This window comes from Mobula birostris, chromosome 25 (assembly GCF_030028105.1).
Source record: "Mobula birostris isolate sMobBir1 chromosome 25, sMobBir1.hap1, whole genome shotgun sequence".
Lineage (NCBI taxonomy): Eukaryota > Metazoa > Chordata > Chondrichthyes > Myliobatiformes > Myliobatidae > Mobula > Mobula birostris.
The window spans coordinates 59,530,054-59,546,659 of NC_092394.1; the positions used below are offsets into that span (position 1 = coordinate 59,530,054).

Genomic DNA, 16,606 nt, shown 5'->3' on the forward strand with positions numbered 1-16,606 from the left:
CGTCACACGTCGCCCTGCTGTGTGATAAACTGTGTACCCTACGTCACACGTCACCCTGCTGTGTGATAAACTGTGTACCCTACGTCACACGTCACCCTGCTGTGTGATAAACTGTGTACCCTACGTCACACGTCACCCTGCTGTGTGATAAACTGTGTATCCTACGTCACACGTCACCCTGCTGTGTGATAAACTGTGTACCCTATGTCACACATCGCCCTGCTGTGCAGTAAACTGTGTACCCTATGTCACACGTCACCCTGCTGTGTGATAACTGTGTACCCTACGTCACACGTCACCCTGCTGTGTGATAAACTGTGTATCCTACGTCACACGTCGCCCTGCTGTGTGCTGTGTACCCATCACACGTCACCCTGCTGTGCGGTAAACTGTGTACCCTACGTCACACGTCACCCTGCTGTGTGATAAACTGTGTATCCTACGTCACACGTCACCCTGCTGTGTGATAAACTGTGTACCCTACGTCACACGTCGCCCTGCTGTGCTACGTCACACGTCACCCTGCTGTGCGATAAACTGTGTACCCTATGTCACACGTCACCCTGCTGTGTGATAAACTGTGTACCCTACGTCACACGTCACCCTGCTGTGCGGTAAACTGTGTACCCTACGTCACACGTCACCCTGCTGTGTGATAAACTGTGTACCCTACGTCACACGTCACCCTGCTGTGTGGTAAACTGTGTACCCTACGTCACACGTCACCCTGCTGTGTGATAAACTGTGTACCCTACGTCACACGTCACCCTGCTGTGTGATAAACTGTTTACCCTATATCACACGTCACCCTGCTGTGTGGTAAACTGTGTACCCTACGTCACACGTCACCCTGCTGTGTATCCTACGTCACACGTCACCCTGCTGTGTGATAAACTGTGTCCCCTACGTCACACGTCCCCCTGCTGTGTGATAAACTGTGTATCCTACGTCACACGTCACCCTGCTGTGTGGTAAACTGTGTACCCTACGTCACACGTCACCCTGCTGTGTGATAAACTGTGTCCCCTACGTCACACGTCCCCCTGCTGTGTGATAAACTGTGTATCCTACGTCACACGTCACCCTGCTGTGTGATAAACTGTGTACCCTATGTCACACGTCACCCTGCTGTGTGATAAACTGTGTACCCTACGTCACACGTCACCCTGCTGTGTGATAAACTGTGTACCCTACGTCACACGTCGCCCTGCTGTGTGATAAACTGTGTATCCTATGTCACACGTCGCCCTGCTGTGTGATAAACTGTGTACGCTACGTCACACAGCATCTGCTGCAGCCCACAGGTCAAACCATTTGCCCACATTGCATCCGGAACATGCGTCGTGCTCCCTCATGTCTGCACGAAGAATGCTCTGGAGGTTTCTTCACCAGCTTTGCAGTGACAGTGGGGTCCTAAACCTTTCCCAGGGGCCCTTGACCTTTCCCAGTGGGTAATGCAGAGGTCTCCCTCATCAATTGACAGTGGGCAGTGGCAGAGGTGCCCGAAACCCCTTTACCAGTGGGCAGTGACTGTGCCCCTCCACCCTCCCCAGTGGACAGTGCCATCGCGCCCCCCCCCCCCCAATCTTTCCCAGTGGACAATGGCAGTGGGACCCTAAAACCCTCCCCAGTGAAGACTCAGGATGCTGAGCAGGAGGAGCCAGCCGGCAGCATTCCTCTGGAATCCATGTTGGCAGTTCCTGATGTACAGACACTGGTCGTCACTGACTGATAGTTGGCTGTTAGTGTTGTTCTTGATGCCCATCTCCTGGGGTAAGATGGTAGCTGTGGGAAGGGATCCATTCTCTCTGGACCCTGCAATATGTTCCCAGGGATTACAGTGGGAATCCAGGAAGTGAATACCCTCCATCTGTACGTTTCAGTGCTGATCAGTTTATATTCTTTACAGCTAACGGGCACAGGGGACTGGCTGAATGATCTCACACTTGACAGAGGTTCAGTCCAGGATTGTCTGGGCTGAGAGGGATCTCAGCTTGCAGGAAGTAACCAAAAGGAAGATCTGCTGCACAAGACCAGAGGACATGGGAGCAACATTAGGCTCTGCTTCCCATTGTGTCTGGTCTGCCACTCCAGCATGTCTGATGTACTACTCCCTCTCAATCCCATTCTCCCACTATCTCCCTTTCACCTTTAATAGCCTTATTAATCAAAAACCTATCAAACTGCTTTAAATATCCCAATGATTTGGCCTCAACAGCCACCTGGGGCAATGAATTCCACAGATTCACCAGCCTCTGTCGTCTCTCTTCTAAAGGAATGCCCTTTTATCTGAGGCTGTGCCCTCCCGCCACTGGACACATCCTTCCTATGTCCACTACATCTAGGCCTTCCAATATTCAATAGGATCACTGACCTTTGCAACATTTGCCCTCAGGGTCTGCTGCCTCTGCTGACTGGCCAGCCAATTCCTAAGGAGCAGATGGATGAGGCAGTGGAGGGCCTGCAGAGTTCAATTCAGCTGCTGGAAGACAAGTTCCTCCAAGACCGGCCATACATCGCAGGGCACGAGGTGTCCCTGGCAGACCTCGTCGCAATCGTGGAACTGATGCAGGTGAGCTGGAAGGAACTAGTTACCACCGAGACCTACAGCATCTGGACGCCCTCCTCAGTGGCCTAGGCAGTCCCCTCCAGGGTGGGGGTCCCGGGCTGAAGGCCTGGTGACCTCGCTCCTCAGCCTGGGTGCTCAAATTCTGATGAAGCATTCGTCCCACCCACTGTCAGAGATTCACTCTGATGCTGGGTCCCAGGGGGGTACTCCCATTCCAGCCTCCCAGACACACCGCACTTCCATCCCACCCAAGCCATGGACTGTTGTGCCTCCCCCTCCTCTCTCCCCTCTCTCCCCTGTCAGACTTGGCACCATGTCTTGTAGCTCCAGATCTTGCACGAACTCCCCATCTGTGTAACTCCACACAGACACTACAGTATCGACCTGTCACTGTCTCACCCTCTCCCTCTCTTATCTCACTCCTCTCTCTTCCTTTTTCCCTCATTCTCTCTCTCTTCCCTCTTTTTCTGTTTCGCTCACTCCCATTTTTCCACTTTCTCTCATTCATTCCCCACACACTCTCTTGTGGTTTCACTCTCCCATTATCTCCTCCCTCTCTTGCCCTCTGCCCCTCCTGCCCTCTTTTACCCCCTTCCCCCTCTCTCTTGCACTGTGCCCCTCTCCCTATTCTCAGACTCTCATGTTCTGGTCAGCCTCAGCCCCTCCATATCAGTATTACTCACTGTTTCGACCAGTCCTTTCACACCCCGTGGACAGCTCTCTCTTGTCTCACTGGCCCGGACAGCTCTCTCAAGTCTCCCTGCCCCGGACAGCTCTCTCCAGTCTCACTGGCCCGGACAGCTCTCTTGAGTCTCACTGGCCCGGACACCTCTCTTGAGTTTCACTGGCCTGGACACCTCTCTCGAGTCTCACTGGCCCAGACAGCTCTCCCGAGTCTCACTGCCCTGTACAGCTCTCTCGAGTCTCACTGGCTCAGACAGCTCTCTCGAGTCTCCCTGCCCCGAACAGCTCTCTCGAGTCTCACTGGCCCGGACAACTCTCTCGAGTCTCACGGGCCCGGACAGCTCTCTCGAGTCTCACTGCCCTGTACAGCTCTCTCTCGTCTCACTGGCCCAGACAGCTCTCTCGAGTCTCCCTGCCCTGGACAGCTCTCGCGAGTCTCACTGGCCCGGACAGCTCTCTCGAGTCTCACTGCCCTGTACAGCTCTCTCGAGTCTCACGGGCCCGGACAGCTCTCTCGAGTCTCACTGCCCTGTACAGCTCTCTCTCGTCTCACTGGCCCGGACAGCTCCCTCGAGTCTCCCTGCCCTGGACAGCTCTCGCGAGTCTCACTGGCCTGGACAGCTCTCTCGAGTCTCACTGGCCCTGACAGCTCTCTCGAGTCTCACTGGCCCTGTACAGCTCTCTCGAGTCTCACTGGCCCTGTACAGCTCTCTCGAGTCTCACTGGCCCTGTACAGCTCTCTTGAGTCTCACTAGCCCTGTACAGCTCTCTCGAGTCTCACTGGCCATAGAAACCATAGAAACTACAGCACAGAAACAGGCCTTTTGGCCCTTCTTGGCTGTGCCGAACCATTTTCCGCCTAGTCCCACTGACCTGCACACGGACCATATCCCTACATACACCTCCCATCCATGTATCTGTCCAATTTATTCTTAAATGTTAAAAATGAACCTGCATTTACCACCTCATCTGGCAGCCCATTCAATACTCCCACCACTCTCTGTGTGAAGAAGCCCCCCCCCAATGTTCCCTTTAAACTTTTCCCCCATCACCCTTAACCCATGTCCTCTGGTTTTTTCTCACCCCTTGCCTCAGTGGAAAAAGCCTGCTTGCATTTACTCTATCTATACCCATCGTAATTTTATATACCTCTATCAAATCACCCCTCTTTCTTCTACGCTCCAAGGAATAAAGTCCTAACCTATTTAACCTTTCTCTGTAACTCAGTTTCTCAAGTCCCGGCAACATCCTTGTAAACCTTCTCTGCACTCTTTCAACCTTATTTATATCCTTCCTGTAATTTGGTGACCAAAACTGAACACGATACTCCAGATTCGGCCTCACCAATGCCTTATACAACCTCATCATAACATTCCAGCTCTTATACTCAATACTTTGATTAATAAAGGCCAATGTACCAAAAGCTCTCTTTACGACCCTATCTACTTGTGACGCCACTTTTAGGGAATTTTGTATCTGTATTCCCAGATCCCTCTGTTCTACTGCACTCCTCAGTGCCTTACCATTACCCCTGTATGTTCTACCTTGGTTTGCCCTGTACAGCGAGTCTCACTGGTCCAGAGAGCTCTCTCAAGTCTCACTGGCCCTGTACAGCTCTCTCGAGTCTCACTGGCCCTGTACAGCTCTCTCAAATCTCACTGGCCCTGTACAGCTCTCTCAAGTCTCACTGGCCCTGGACAGCTCTCTCGAGTCTCACTGGCCCGGACAGCTCTCTCGAGTCTCACTGGCCCGGACAGCTCTCTCGAGTCTCACTGGCCCGGACAGCTCTCTCGAGTAGTCTCACTGGCCCGGACAGCTCTCTCGAGTCTCACTGGGCCGGACAGCTCTCTCGAGTCTCACTGGCCCTGGACAGCTTTCTCGAGTCTCACTGGCCCGGACAGCTCTCTCGAGTCTCACTGGCCCTGGACAGCTCTCTCGAGTCTCACTGGCCCTGGACAGCTCTCTCGAGTCTCACTGGCCAGGACAGCTCTCTCGAGTCTCACTGGCCCTGTACAGCTCTCTCGAGTCTCACTGGCCCTGTACAGCTCTCTCGAGTCTCACTGGCCCGGACAGCTCTCTCGAGTCTCACTGCCCTGTACAGCTCTCTCGAGTCTCACTGGCCCGGACAGCTCTCTCGAGTCTCACTGGCCCGGACAGCTCTCTCGAGTCTCACTGGCCCGGACAGCTCTCTCGAGTCTCACTGGCCCGGACAGCTCTCTCGAGTCTCACTGGCTCGGACAGCTCTCTCGAGTCTCACTGGCCCGGACAGCTCTCTCGAGTCTCACTGGCCCGGACAGCTCTCTCGAGTCTCACTGGCCCGGACAGCTCTCTCGAGTCTCACTGCCCTGTACAGCTCTCTCGAGTCTCACTGGCCCGGACAGCTCTCTCGAGTCTCACTGGCCCGGACAGCTCTCTCGAGTCTCACTGGCCCAGACAGCTCTCTCGAGTCTCACTGGCCCGGACAGCTCTCTCGAGTCTCACTGGCCCGGACAGCTCTCTCGAGTCTCACTGGCCCGGACAGCTCTCTCGAGTCTCACTGGCCCGGACAGCTCTCTCGAGTCTCACTGGCCCGGACAGCTCTCTCGAGTCTCACTGGCCCGGACAGCTCTCTCGAGTCTCACTGGCCCGGACAGCTCTCTCGAGTCTCACTGCTAGCATTCCCATCTGTCCTTTGTCTTGATCTGCTGCTGGCTGATGATGCTCACTTATCTTCTTTCCTGCAGCCCCTGGGTGTTGGGTTTGACCCATTTGCTGATCGGCCCAAGCTGGCTGCCTGGCGGGATCGAGTCAAGGCAGCCCTGGGTAAGGAGTTGTTTGATGAGGCCCATGAGCGGGTTATGAAGAGTGCAGAAGCTCTAAGTAATTTGGACGTCCAGTCTCCTGCAATGCAACGTCTTGCAAAAAGCCTGAAGAAACGATACAACTGATACAGCTGCTCTCTTCAAAAGTTTCCTCCAATGAAATAAAGAGCTGAAAATAGAGAGAAGTTTGCTTCCTGTGTCTCAGTGGAATGGGAACGGCAATATCAATGAATCTTGGAGAGCTTGAATCCTGTTCAGACAAGTCAAATCATGGAATATTACAGCACAGTACAGTCCCCTCAACTCTCAATCCATCTAACTCTTCCCACCATTGTTCTACCATCCTTTGTAAGAGTTTCTTAAATGTCCCTAACGTATCTGCCTCTACCACCACCTCTGCACATCCACCACTCTCTGTGTCCCCTCATAACTTCCTCCAATCACTCCCTCATATTAGCCATTTTGGGCCTGGAAAAATGTCTCTGCCTATCCACTCAATTCATGCACCTTATCATCTTGCTCACCTGTATCAAGTCTACCTTTGCTCCCAAAAGAAAAGGTCTAACAGTTGCAGGTAAACAATAAGGTGCAAGGTCATAATGAGGTTGATTCTGAGTCAACAAGAGACCATCCCATCATTCTAGCAGCTTCTGACCTACTGCTAACCGTCTTTTAGCAGTAGGACAGAAGCTGTCCTTATGCCTGGTGGTAGTGCTTTCAGATTGCTATACCTTCTGCCTGATGGAAGAGGGAAGAAGAGAGCATATCCAGGTTGGATGTGGTCTTTGATTAACTCCTCCTTCCACAGTAGGTGACAACTCTCATAGCTGCAATTCACCCCAACAGCTCAAAAACACAACAGGTGCCGGAAATCTGAGACAGAATGAGTAACTCAGAAATATTCAGCGGGTCGGGCAGCATCTGTGCAGAGGGAAGCGGCTAATGTTTCAGGTCAGTTTCATTAAAACTGAGAAAGAAAAGAAAGTTAGCTCTGAGTCATAGGGTAGCTGGGGAAGGGATGGCTTGTGCAAAGGGAATGAGGGTGAGACCAAATGAATGGATGACTGTTTGAAGCTGTTACGAACCAGCAGCAAAAGACCACAGACTCATCTTTTAATATTAACCAAATATATTTTCAATACCACCCCAAAAATCTAGACACTTGAACAGATTTAAACAGATTACTTCCCTAAACAAAGAAAACAGAAACAGTTTACTGCTTCTTAGCTCACAAATTGTGGAGGTTTAGAAACAGTTCTTCCCATGTCTTAGGATGGCAACCCAGAAGGTTCCGGAAACTATGGGAGCAGGTACAGGTGTCTGTAAAGGAGGGTTCCAAACTCCACGTTAAGTTGACAAAGAGGTCGATCACGAGAAAATTCCAGGGGACAAGTGATCATCACGTTCACACTGGGACCACACAGGGAAAGCAAGGTGACAGTCACAGAAGGTTCCAGACGTCGAGTAGACGTCACCTGAAAACTGGAGTCCAAGCGGGAGCAATGAAGTAAAGTCTAAGTTCCAAAATCCACGTAAAGATATCCCAAGGTGACAGTCACGGAATACTCTTTAACATGAGTGGTCGCTACGTAACACACCTGAATCCATTCTTGGATTAACAAAAAGTGGTCACCGCAGAATATTCCAGAAATCCATGTATGGATCATACAAAGTGACAATCACATATCCAATATGCCCTGTGTGCCGTTAGTTTTCATAAGCCTCTGGACATGGAGAAATATTCAGGTCGCCTGCTGCTGTAGTGGACTCTTTAACTAACTCCATCCTGCTCCCTCTCCTGCTGGCAGCTCACAGTCCGTGCTCTTGCGTAGCTGCCGAAATTTCCAGAAAAACTCCCGATTTGAATCGAAGAACCCTCCCCCCATTATATATAACATCATCCCTCATGCACTTAAATGACGCTTACGTTTAATCAAAGCAACGGTAACATGTAACAAAGCAAGTATTGATCCTTTGTGTGAGATATGTTATGGTGCTGAGTCTCCGATGGGGAAATACTCATCAGAGAAGGTTGAACAATGACATTAGTACCTTGTTGACAATATCGGTGTACACCTGGAAAGTCTACGGGGTTGCCAAAAACAGCATTGAAACACTACTTGGATTTAATTGAGTTATAGTGGGTGAGCAGTTTGTGGTGCAGGTCCTGACAGAACACGTGAGGCTGGGTTTTGGAGTCTGTGTTTGTCCTTCTCTGCGGACTGATTGGCAATTTGCTGCTTCCTCCTTCCACATAACTTCAGCCCTTTTCTCATTGAAAGGGGGATCTCATTGAAACCTATCGAATATTGAAAGGCCTGGACAGAGTGGATGTAGGGAAGATATTTCCTATCATGAAGGAGTCTTGCACTAGAGGGCACAGGCTCAGAATAGAAGGACGTCCTATAAAATGATGAAGATGAGGAGGAATTTCTTTAGCCGGGGGGTGGTGAGTCTGTGAAATTCATTGCCATAAACAGGTGTCACTGGGTAGATTTAAAACAGAGGTTATAGATAGTTGGGCACATGGCCAAGTGGTTAAGGCGTTCGTCTAGTGATCTGAAGGTCGCTAGTTCGAGCCTCAGCTGTGGCAGCGTGTTTGTGTCCTTGAGCAAGGCACTTAACCACACATTGCTCTAGTCTGTGCGAGGAGTGGTGCCCCACACAAACTTCCAATCTGCGCCTTGTAAGGCATGAAAATGCCCAACGCAGGCCTCTCATGGTCTGAGTCGACGTTCCCCTATAGATTGTTGATTAGTAAGGTTATCAAAGGTTATAGGGACAAGGCAGTTTTGGGTTTGAGCCATGATAGTATGACACAGAGGCCCCAGTGGACTAATTCTGCTCCCGTATGTAGCCCTCTCACCATGGGCTCATAATGAGTTAGCTGAGTTAGCTATTACCATCAATACAAACTAACAGCAATGTAACTATGTAATGCTTGGGGAATAACGACGAGAAGGCCATTTCCAGTAAATAAACATGTCCAGGCTTGATATGATTCAGGTAACCACAGAAAGATAAATATTTTGAATGTTCCTCTAAGGGGAAGTAGGATTGTCACTTGTATGAATACTGACACACCCATGCGAATTTACTGTTCAGCAGGAAGCAACAATTTAGCTCACATCACTATAAACTTAGATCAAAAATGTATTGAAAAAATTTTTTAGACTATAACAAACAAAATAAAGAAAAGGGCCCATCATATATTAGTCTATAATGTGCACTTAATCGTTGGAGCCGATTGTTGTGTGATCAATCCAGTTTGCTTCACTTCATTTACTCGTGGTACCGAAATTCTGCAGTTCGAACGAATCATAAATAAATACCCAGTCAATGACCAAGGAAAAAGGCGTCGAACTTTCTCCAATGCTAGGTGCTAACGAGCTAACTTAAAGTTATCTGCACATTCTCCATGAGACCAAAGTCTGCATGAGGATTTTACGACATCAGTATCTGTCCTTCCAAACGGGTTCTGCAGGTGTTTCACCATGTTCTCCCATTACAGTTGCGGTCCATTCCCATTTCTCTTCTTTCTCCTTCTCCCTCGAAACTCCTGTTCTCTCTAGAAAAAATACAGTTCCCTGTTCTTTTTGCCATGCTCTCTCTTGAAAAAAAAATTAACAAGACAAATATTATTGGCTAATTCAACAAGCCTAACTTGATCAACTGATTCTTTATTTTAGACAGCAAAAATGAAATACTCGATTGTATAATGTAATTAAAGGAACACTTACTGCATTGTGAGAAAATCTACAAATAAAACCAACAGCATAACAATATTAATAAAACAATGCATGGTCTTAAAATAGGTATTACATATGTCTTATGGTCTTATATTATAGCAAACTAATGATACTGGTAATTACCCCGCCATTCGCCGCACAGACATGTGCCTCTGGAAGAGTCTCTTAAACATTTTTATTGCACCTGCCTCCACTGCCACCCATGGCATCGCAATCCAGGCACCCAACACTCAATGTGTGAAAAAAAATTGCCACGCACATCTCCTTTTATCTTACACCCCTCTCGCCTTAAATGCATGCTCCCTGTTATCGACCCTGGGAGAACGATATTGGCTTCTCATAATGTTATAAACTTCTGCCAGATGTCCTCTCAGCCTCCGCCACTCCAGAGAAAACAACCCAAGTTTGTCCAATTTCCTGTTATAGTGCATGCCCTCCAATCTAGGCAGCATCCTGCTAAACCTCTTCTGCATCTTCTCCAAAGCCTCCAGATCCTATAGTGGGGCAACCAGAACTATATGCTATGGATGGAGTTTAACTAGAATTTTATAAAGCTGCAACATAACTTCCTGACTATTGACCTCAGTGCCTCAACTAATAAAGGCAAGCATGTCATACACCCTCTTTACCACCCTATCAACCTGTGCAGCCACTTTTAGGGACCTAAGGACTTGGACCTCAAGATTAGATTAGATTAGATTCAACTTTATTGTCCTTGTGTTGAGTATAGATACAAAGCCAATGAAATGCATTTAGCATCTGACCAGAAATGCGAAGAATAGTGTTATTTACAAAATAACTGTGAATAAAAAAAAGTGCTACAGCACACAAATATAAAAGTACTGAGACAGTACAATATGGATGCAATACTGCTTAGCGCTGTGATGAGAGATTCAGCAGTGTCACAGCCTCAGGGAAGAAGCTCTTCCTGTGCCTGCTGGTGCGGGAGCGGAGGCTCCTGTAGCACCTACCAGATGGGAGGAGAGTAAAAAGTCCATGGTTAGGGTGAGATGCATCCCTGATAATGCTTTTCACCCTGCCCAGGCAGCATTTGTGATAGATGTTCTCAATGGTGGGCAATTGGGTGCCGATAATCCGCTGGGCAGTTTTCACCACACACTGGAGTGCTTTGCGGTCCGATCCCCTGTACATCAACACTGTTCAGATCGTCCCATTAACTGTGTACTGTTTCTTTACATTTCACCTCCCAAACTGCAACACTTGCTGGAATAAACTCCATCTGCCATTGCTCTGTGCGTTCCTGCACAGTATATGCAGCTATCTTCTATACTGTTCACAATGACACCGATCATTCATTAACTAAAAAAATAACAATCTATGTTCTTATCATTGTCACAGTTTGGATCCTGGAGGAACACCACCAGTCACAGACCACCAGCCAGAATGTGTCCCATCAGTCATGATGCTCTATCATCTATGAGCAAGCCAAATCACCATGGATTTCATGCATCTTAATGTTCAGGATAGGCCTTCTCAGAGGAACCTTATCAAGCATCTATTAAAATCCATGTAGCTTCAAATAGATGGATAGTTGTATGATGCTACATCCAATAAAATCCACCCACAGATCCTTCTTCATCAATCACCCTCATTATCGTCTCATCAAGACCATAAGACAACGGAGTAGAAGTCGGCCATTCGGCCCATCGAGTCTGCTCTGCTATTTTATCATGAGCTGATCCATTTAGTCCCACTCCCCCGCCTTCTCACCATAAGCTTTGATGCCCTGGCTTCTCAGATACCTATCAATCTCTGCCTTAAATACACCCAATGACTTCGCCTCCACTGCCACCCATGGCAATTCAATCTAGTCATGATCAACCTCTCAAAGCATTTCATCACTGTTGATGTGACTGCTACCGGGCGATAGTCATAAAGGCAGCTCACGTTATTCTTCTTAGGCACTGGTATAATTGTTGCCTTTTTGAAGCAAGAGGGAACTTCTGCCTGTAGCAGTGAGAGGTTGAAAATGTCCTTGAGTACTCCCGCTAGTTGGTTGGCACAGGTTTTCAGAGCCTTACCTGGTACTCCATCTGGACCTTCCACCTTGTGAGGGTTCACTGTCTTTAAAGACAGCCTAACATCAGCCTCTGAGACGGAGATCTTCACAGCTGTAGTTGAGTTCTGCCTTTCAAAGCGGGCATAAAAGGTGTTCAGTTCATCTGGTAGTGAAGCATCGCTGCCATTCATGCTATTGGGTTTCGCTTTGTAGGAAGTAATGTCTCGCAGACCCTGCCAGAGTGATGTCGCCTCCAGACTTGTTTGAAATTGTGTGACAGGTTAGGATGAGGGTGGCAGAGCTTAGGATGAGAAAGTTTTAAACTAGTTATAGTTCATGTTTGATTTCTCTCGGAGGTACTATTACTCTGTGCTGGAATAATGTGATGGGAAAGGTTTTGGAATTGTTAATGACTGGACAAAATTGGCACTTAACAATAAACAGATGGAGCAGCTGATACTGCATAGCTGTGCAAAATGATGCCTATCCTCTGTCTTTGGTTGTGCTTGATCAACACTATATTCTGGTCATTTGTATTAAGTATTTAAAGTTTCAGAGGAAGCTTTTCCAAAGGAAGCACTGAACTATGGTGCCATTCTCAGAATTGCTAGTCCATCATTTCTGTAGTAAGGCAGCGTGTCTTTAGGAGGAAGTGTGTTTAAGATTAATTGTGCTGCTTCATTGCGAAGGGAGGATAATGCTTGCTATGTTGTTTTAGACATTAACCCATGCAATGTAATAATCTGTTTGCTCCAAACCGAGTGCAACTTGTATGTGGCATCCCCGAAACAGTGGCTTCGCTTGCAATAGCCTCATTTCAAATTACATTTATTGTCAAAGAATATAAATTATACTGCCTTGATCTGTTGCTTACAGGCAGCTACAAAGCGAGAAACCTGAAAGGACCCATTTTAAAAAAGTAAAAGAGCAGCATCTGATGTGCAGTGAACGGCCCAGTGAGTAGGACCATTCCGAACCAAAATGAGCCCTGGAGTAGGCCTAAGCCTCTATCAGACCATCATATTAGCAGGCACAGAGCACAGCAGCCCGGGGGGGAGATGTTGGCGGTCTTCATAGCCTCTGTCATGGATGGAGAGTGAGTGATATCGATCCCGGCACCCTCTCTTTCCAGTATACTGCTTAAATTGTCCAAGCAGTGTATCTTACCTTGGACTGGGATTCCTTTTTGAGGCTTTTAGTACAAAAATTAACTGGCAATCTATTGGTGCTAAATTGGAGTGTTATTTGTGTGTAGTTTCTGAGATTTTAAATTAAGTCTACAGTTTTGAAGAGGTATCCTGAGACCCAGTTCATTTATCTCTCATTTAGAATTTCTCCCGACCTGTTTGTGGGAGCTTTGTATTTCCTTCACTGCAGTGGCAAAGTTGTAAGCTACGGGATGATTGAGTGGAGTGTTCCGAAAGAGATGCTTGCTTTTCCCCCCTATTACTTTTAAGTGTGGAGCTCATAATCAGAATCAGGTTTATTATCACCGGCATGTGGCATGAAATTTGTTAACCTGGCAGCAGCAGTTCAATGCAATACATAATCTAGCAGAGAGGAAAAAAAATAATAATCTGTGTCTGTCTAGGTACCATATCCGATGCGGGCGTTGGTGACCATGGTTTTCCACATAGAACTACCCCTCGTTCTTTGGATGGCTTCCATTTCCTCGATGCGTAGCCACCTGGCTAGGCTTTTGATGTACATCAGCCGATGTCTTCCTCTAGGTTTGCTCCCATCGATCTTTCCAGAGAGTATAAGTTTTTCTAGTTCATCTTTCCGCATGATGTGTCCTAGGAACCTGAGTTGCCTTTCTCTTATTGTTGGTATGAGTGATCGAACTGCTTGGGCTCTTCTGAGAACTTCTTCATTTGATGTGTGTGTGGTCCATGATATTTTTAACATTCTCCTGTAGAACCATAATTCAGCTGCTTCTAGTCTCTTTTCCATTGCTGGAGAAATGGTCCAGCATTCACTTCCATAAGTCAGGATAGAATAAAAGTAGCACTGCAGTATTCTGTTTTTAGTGTACATGCTCATCTTTGTCTGTTAATATGGTCTTCATTTTCTGGAAAGCTTCTTTTGCCATTGCTATTCTGTATTTGATATGTGTCGCACCTGTCGTCACTTGTTATTAAGCTGCCCAGATATCTGAATTTGTTGACTTGTTTGATGATTGTATTTCCGATCTTGATCACACATTGTGTGATGTTTGTCTTTCTGGAGATGATCTTGGTGTTGATTGAGAGGCCTCTGTGATTGCTTTCTGCAACCACTAAGCAGTTCTTGAGTGCAAACACAAGGAAATCTGCAGATGCTGGAATTTCAAGCAACACACATAAGTTGCTGGTGAACGCAGCAGGCCAGTTAGCATCTCTAGGAAGAGATACAGTCGACATTTTGGGCTGAGACCCTTCGACTGTACCTCTTCCTAGAGATGCTACAAGACCTGCTGCGTTCACCAGCAACTTTTATGTGTGAAGCAGTTCTTGAAGTTTTGTTTCTGATTCAGCTATTAGTACAATGTCATCAGCATATCTGATGTTATTTATATTATGGCCTCCAATTGTGAATCCTTTGTCTGATACTTAAGGTATTTTCAAAGACATCAAAGGATTCATAATTGGAGGCCATAATAAATAAATAAAAAATAAATAAACAAGTAAATCGATTACGTATATTGAATAGATTTTTACAAATGTGCAGAAACAGAAATATTGAATATTAAAAAAAAAGTGAGGTAATGTCCAAAGCTTCATTGTCCATTCAGGAATCAGATGACAGAGGGGAAGAAGCTGTTCCTGAATCGCTGAGTGTGTGCCTTCAGGCTTCTGTACCTCCTACCTGATGGTAACAGTGAGAAAAAGGGTCCTGGGTGCTGGAGGTCCTTAATAATGGATGCTGCCTTTCTGAGACACCGCTCCCTAAAGATGTCCTGGATGCTTTGTAGGCTAGTGCCCAAGATGGAGCTGACTGGATTTACAACCTTCTGCAGCTTCTTTCGGTCCTGTGCAGTTGTCCCTCCATACCAGACAGTGATGCAGCCTGTCAGGATGTTCTCCATGGTACAACTATAGAAGTTTTTGAGTGTATTTGTTGACATGCCAAATCTCTTCAAACTCCTCATAAAGTATAGCTTCTGCTTTACCTTCTTTATAACTACATCGATATGTTGGGACCAGGTTAGATCCTCAGAGATCTTGATACCCAAGAACTTGAAGCTGCTCACTCTCTCCACTTCTGATCCCTCTATGAGGATTGGTATGTGTTCATCCGTCTTACCCTTCCTGAAGTCCACAATCAGTCCTTCTGTCTTACTGATGTAGAGTGCCAGGTTGTTGCTGTGGTACCATTCCACTAGTTGGCATATCTGAGGATATCAGGATTTATAAACACTCATCCTATGATTCATAGTGAAGAACCTCAATGTAAGTTGATCTGATTTCTTATTGTTATTCTCCATACCCTGGGATTCTTTCTGTAAACTCATACTTGCAAGCAACCTTGAAACAAGCTGTAGTCAATGGGCCTACTTCCTCAGTTCTTTGCTGTTCTGCATTATTTTATGAATAGTAGGGATGCTGGTGCATTGCCAGCGTAAAACACTAAACATTTAAGTCACAGTGCTTGATCCCATTGTCGGCCACATCAGTCCTAAGGTCTGTAATTCTGTAAGAATTGTTGGCTAATCAACACAACTACAGATTGTTAAGCATTACTATTATGTTAATGAATTAGTTGCTCAGTTTTCTCAGGATTCAAGTTTATGTATCATGTGTACATTGAAACATACAGTGAAATGACATTTGCATTAATAGCATTAAAAGCAGCTTTAAAGACATCCTTGTATTGTAAGATGTTGGGGTGGAGAGAAGAGATTCTGTTGTATTGCTTTTAGTGAGGAGAAACAATGGTGCTAGTTTCATGGGTGATTTTGGCTTTGCTCCTGTTAACATGGCAACAATGTTCTTAGACTGTCATTGCTCCTTTGGTCGTCCCAGAAAAGGTACATTCTGGTCTGAGCGGTGGGGCAAAAAGCTCTTACTCGAGCTGTGCAAGATCCTCTTTCTCCGTAATCTTGATACATTAAGTGGTTCTTTTTCCATAGGTGCTGACGGGCTGAGCTTTGTCCACCAATATTCCAGTTTTTGTGTTAATATAAATCACTTACGGGGTTTTTGATTGCCGTCATTTTTCATTAGGCCTCTAAGCAGTCAGGCATGTTGTCTAAACATGGCCAGAGCAGGAGTGGGGTAAAGAAAGGAATTAACCCATGCCCTCTGGAATTTATTGGTTGCTTTTAAAATCTTTGATTCTGCCAGCTTGTGTTCAAATTCGATTTTAGTATTGGTAATGGGATGTGAATTCTGGTGTTTCGTTATGAAGCCATTCAACCCATCGCATCATTGCAGACTCTCAGAATTCCTCCTCATTTCCACATTAACAACACAAACTTTGGGATGTGGGGTGAGGAAACTAGGGCACCTATGGGAAACAGAGAAAATGAGTAAAATCCACAGATTGCACAGGAGGTGGTCAAGCCCAAGGCACAGAAGCAGCAGACCAGTGTGCTGTGATTTTTTTAGTACTACATAGTGTGGTTCCTAAGCCAGTGGCCAACTTTGTCATGGCTACTTTCATAGCTCAGGGTTTTGCATCATACTGCATTTGTTCTGTTGTGTTCCTTCAGATCATTTTGTGGCCTCTTGTCTCCATCTCCTCATCCCTGTATAATATTTATGTAAAATATGCAGCTTTCTCTAATTCTGGCCTCTGTTAT

At 46.7% G+C, this 16,606-nt stretch overlaps 1 protein-coding gene across 1 annotated transcript in view; it reads left to right on the plus strand.

Moving 5' to 3' along the window:
• The window catches only part of LOC140187774 (glutathione S-transferase theta-1-like), a 66,130-nt gene extending 59,891 nt beyond the window's left edge, over positions 1-6,239 (plus strand). The window contains exons 4-5 of the mRNA XM_072243471.1: positions 2,396-2,572; positions 5,977-6,239. Of these exons, the coding sequence (XP_072099572.1) occupies positions 2,396-2,572; positions 5,977-6,180 (381 nt within the window). The 3' untranslated portion in view covers positions 6,181-6,239. The remainder of the gene's footprint in view (positions 1-2,395; positions 2,573-5,976) is intronic.
• The last annotated feature ends 10,367 nt before the right edge of the window (positions 6,240-16,606 follow it).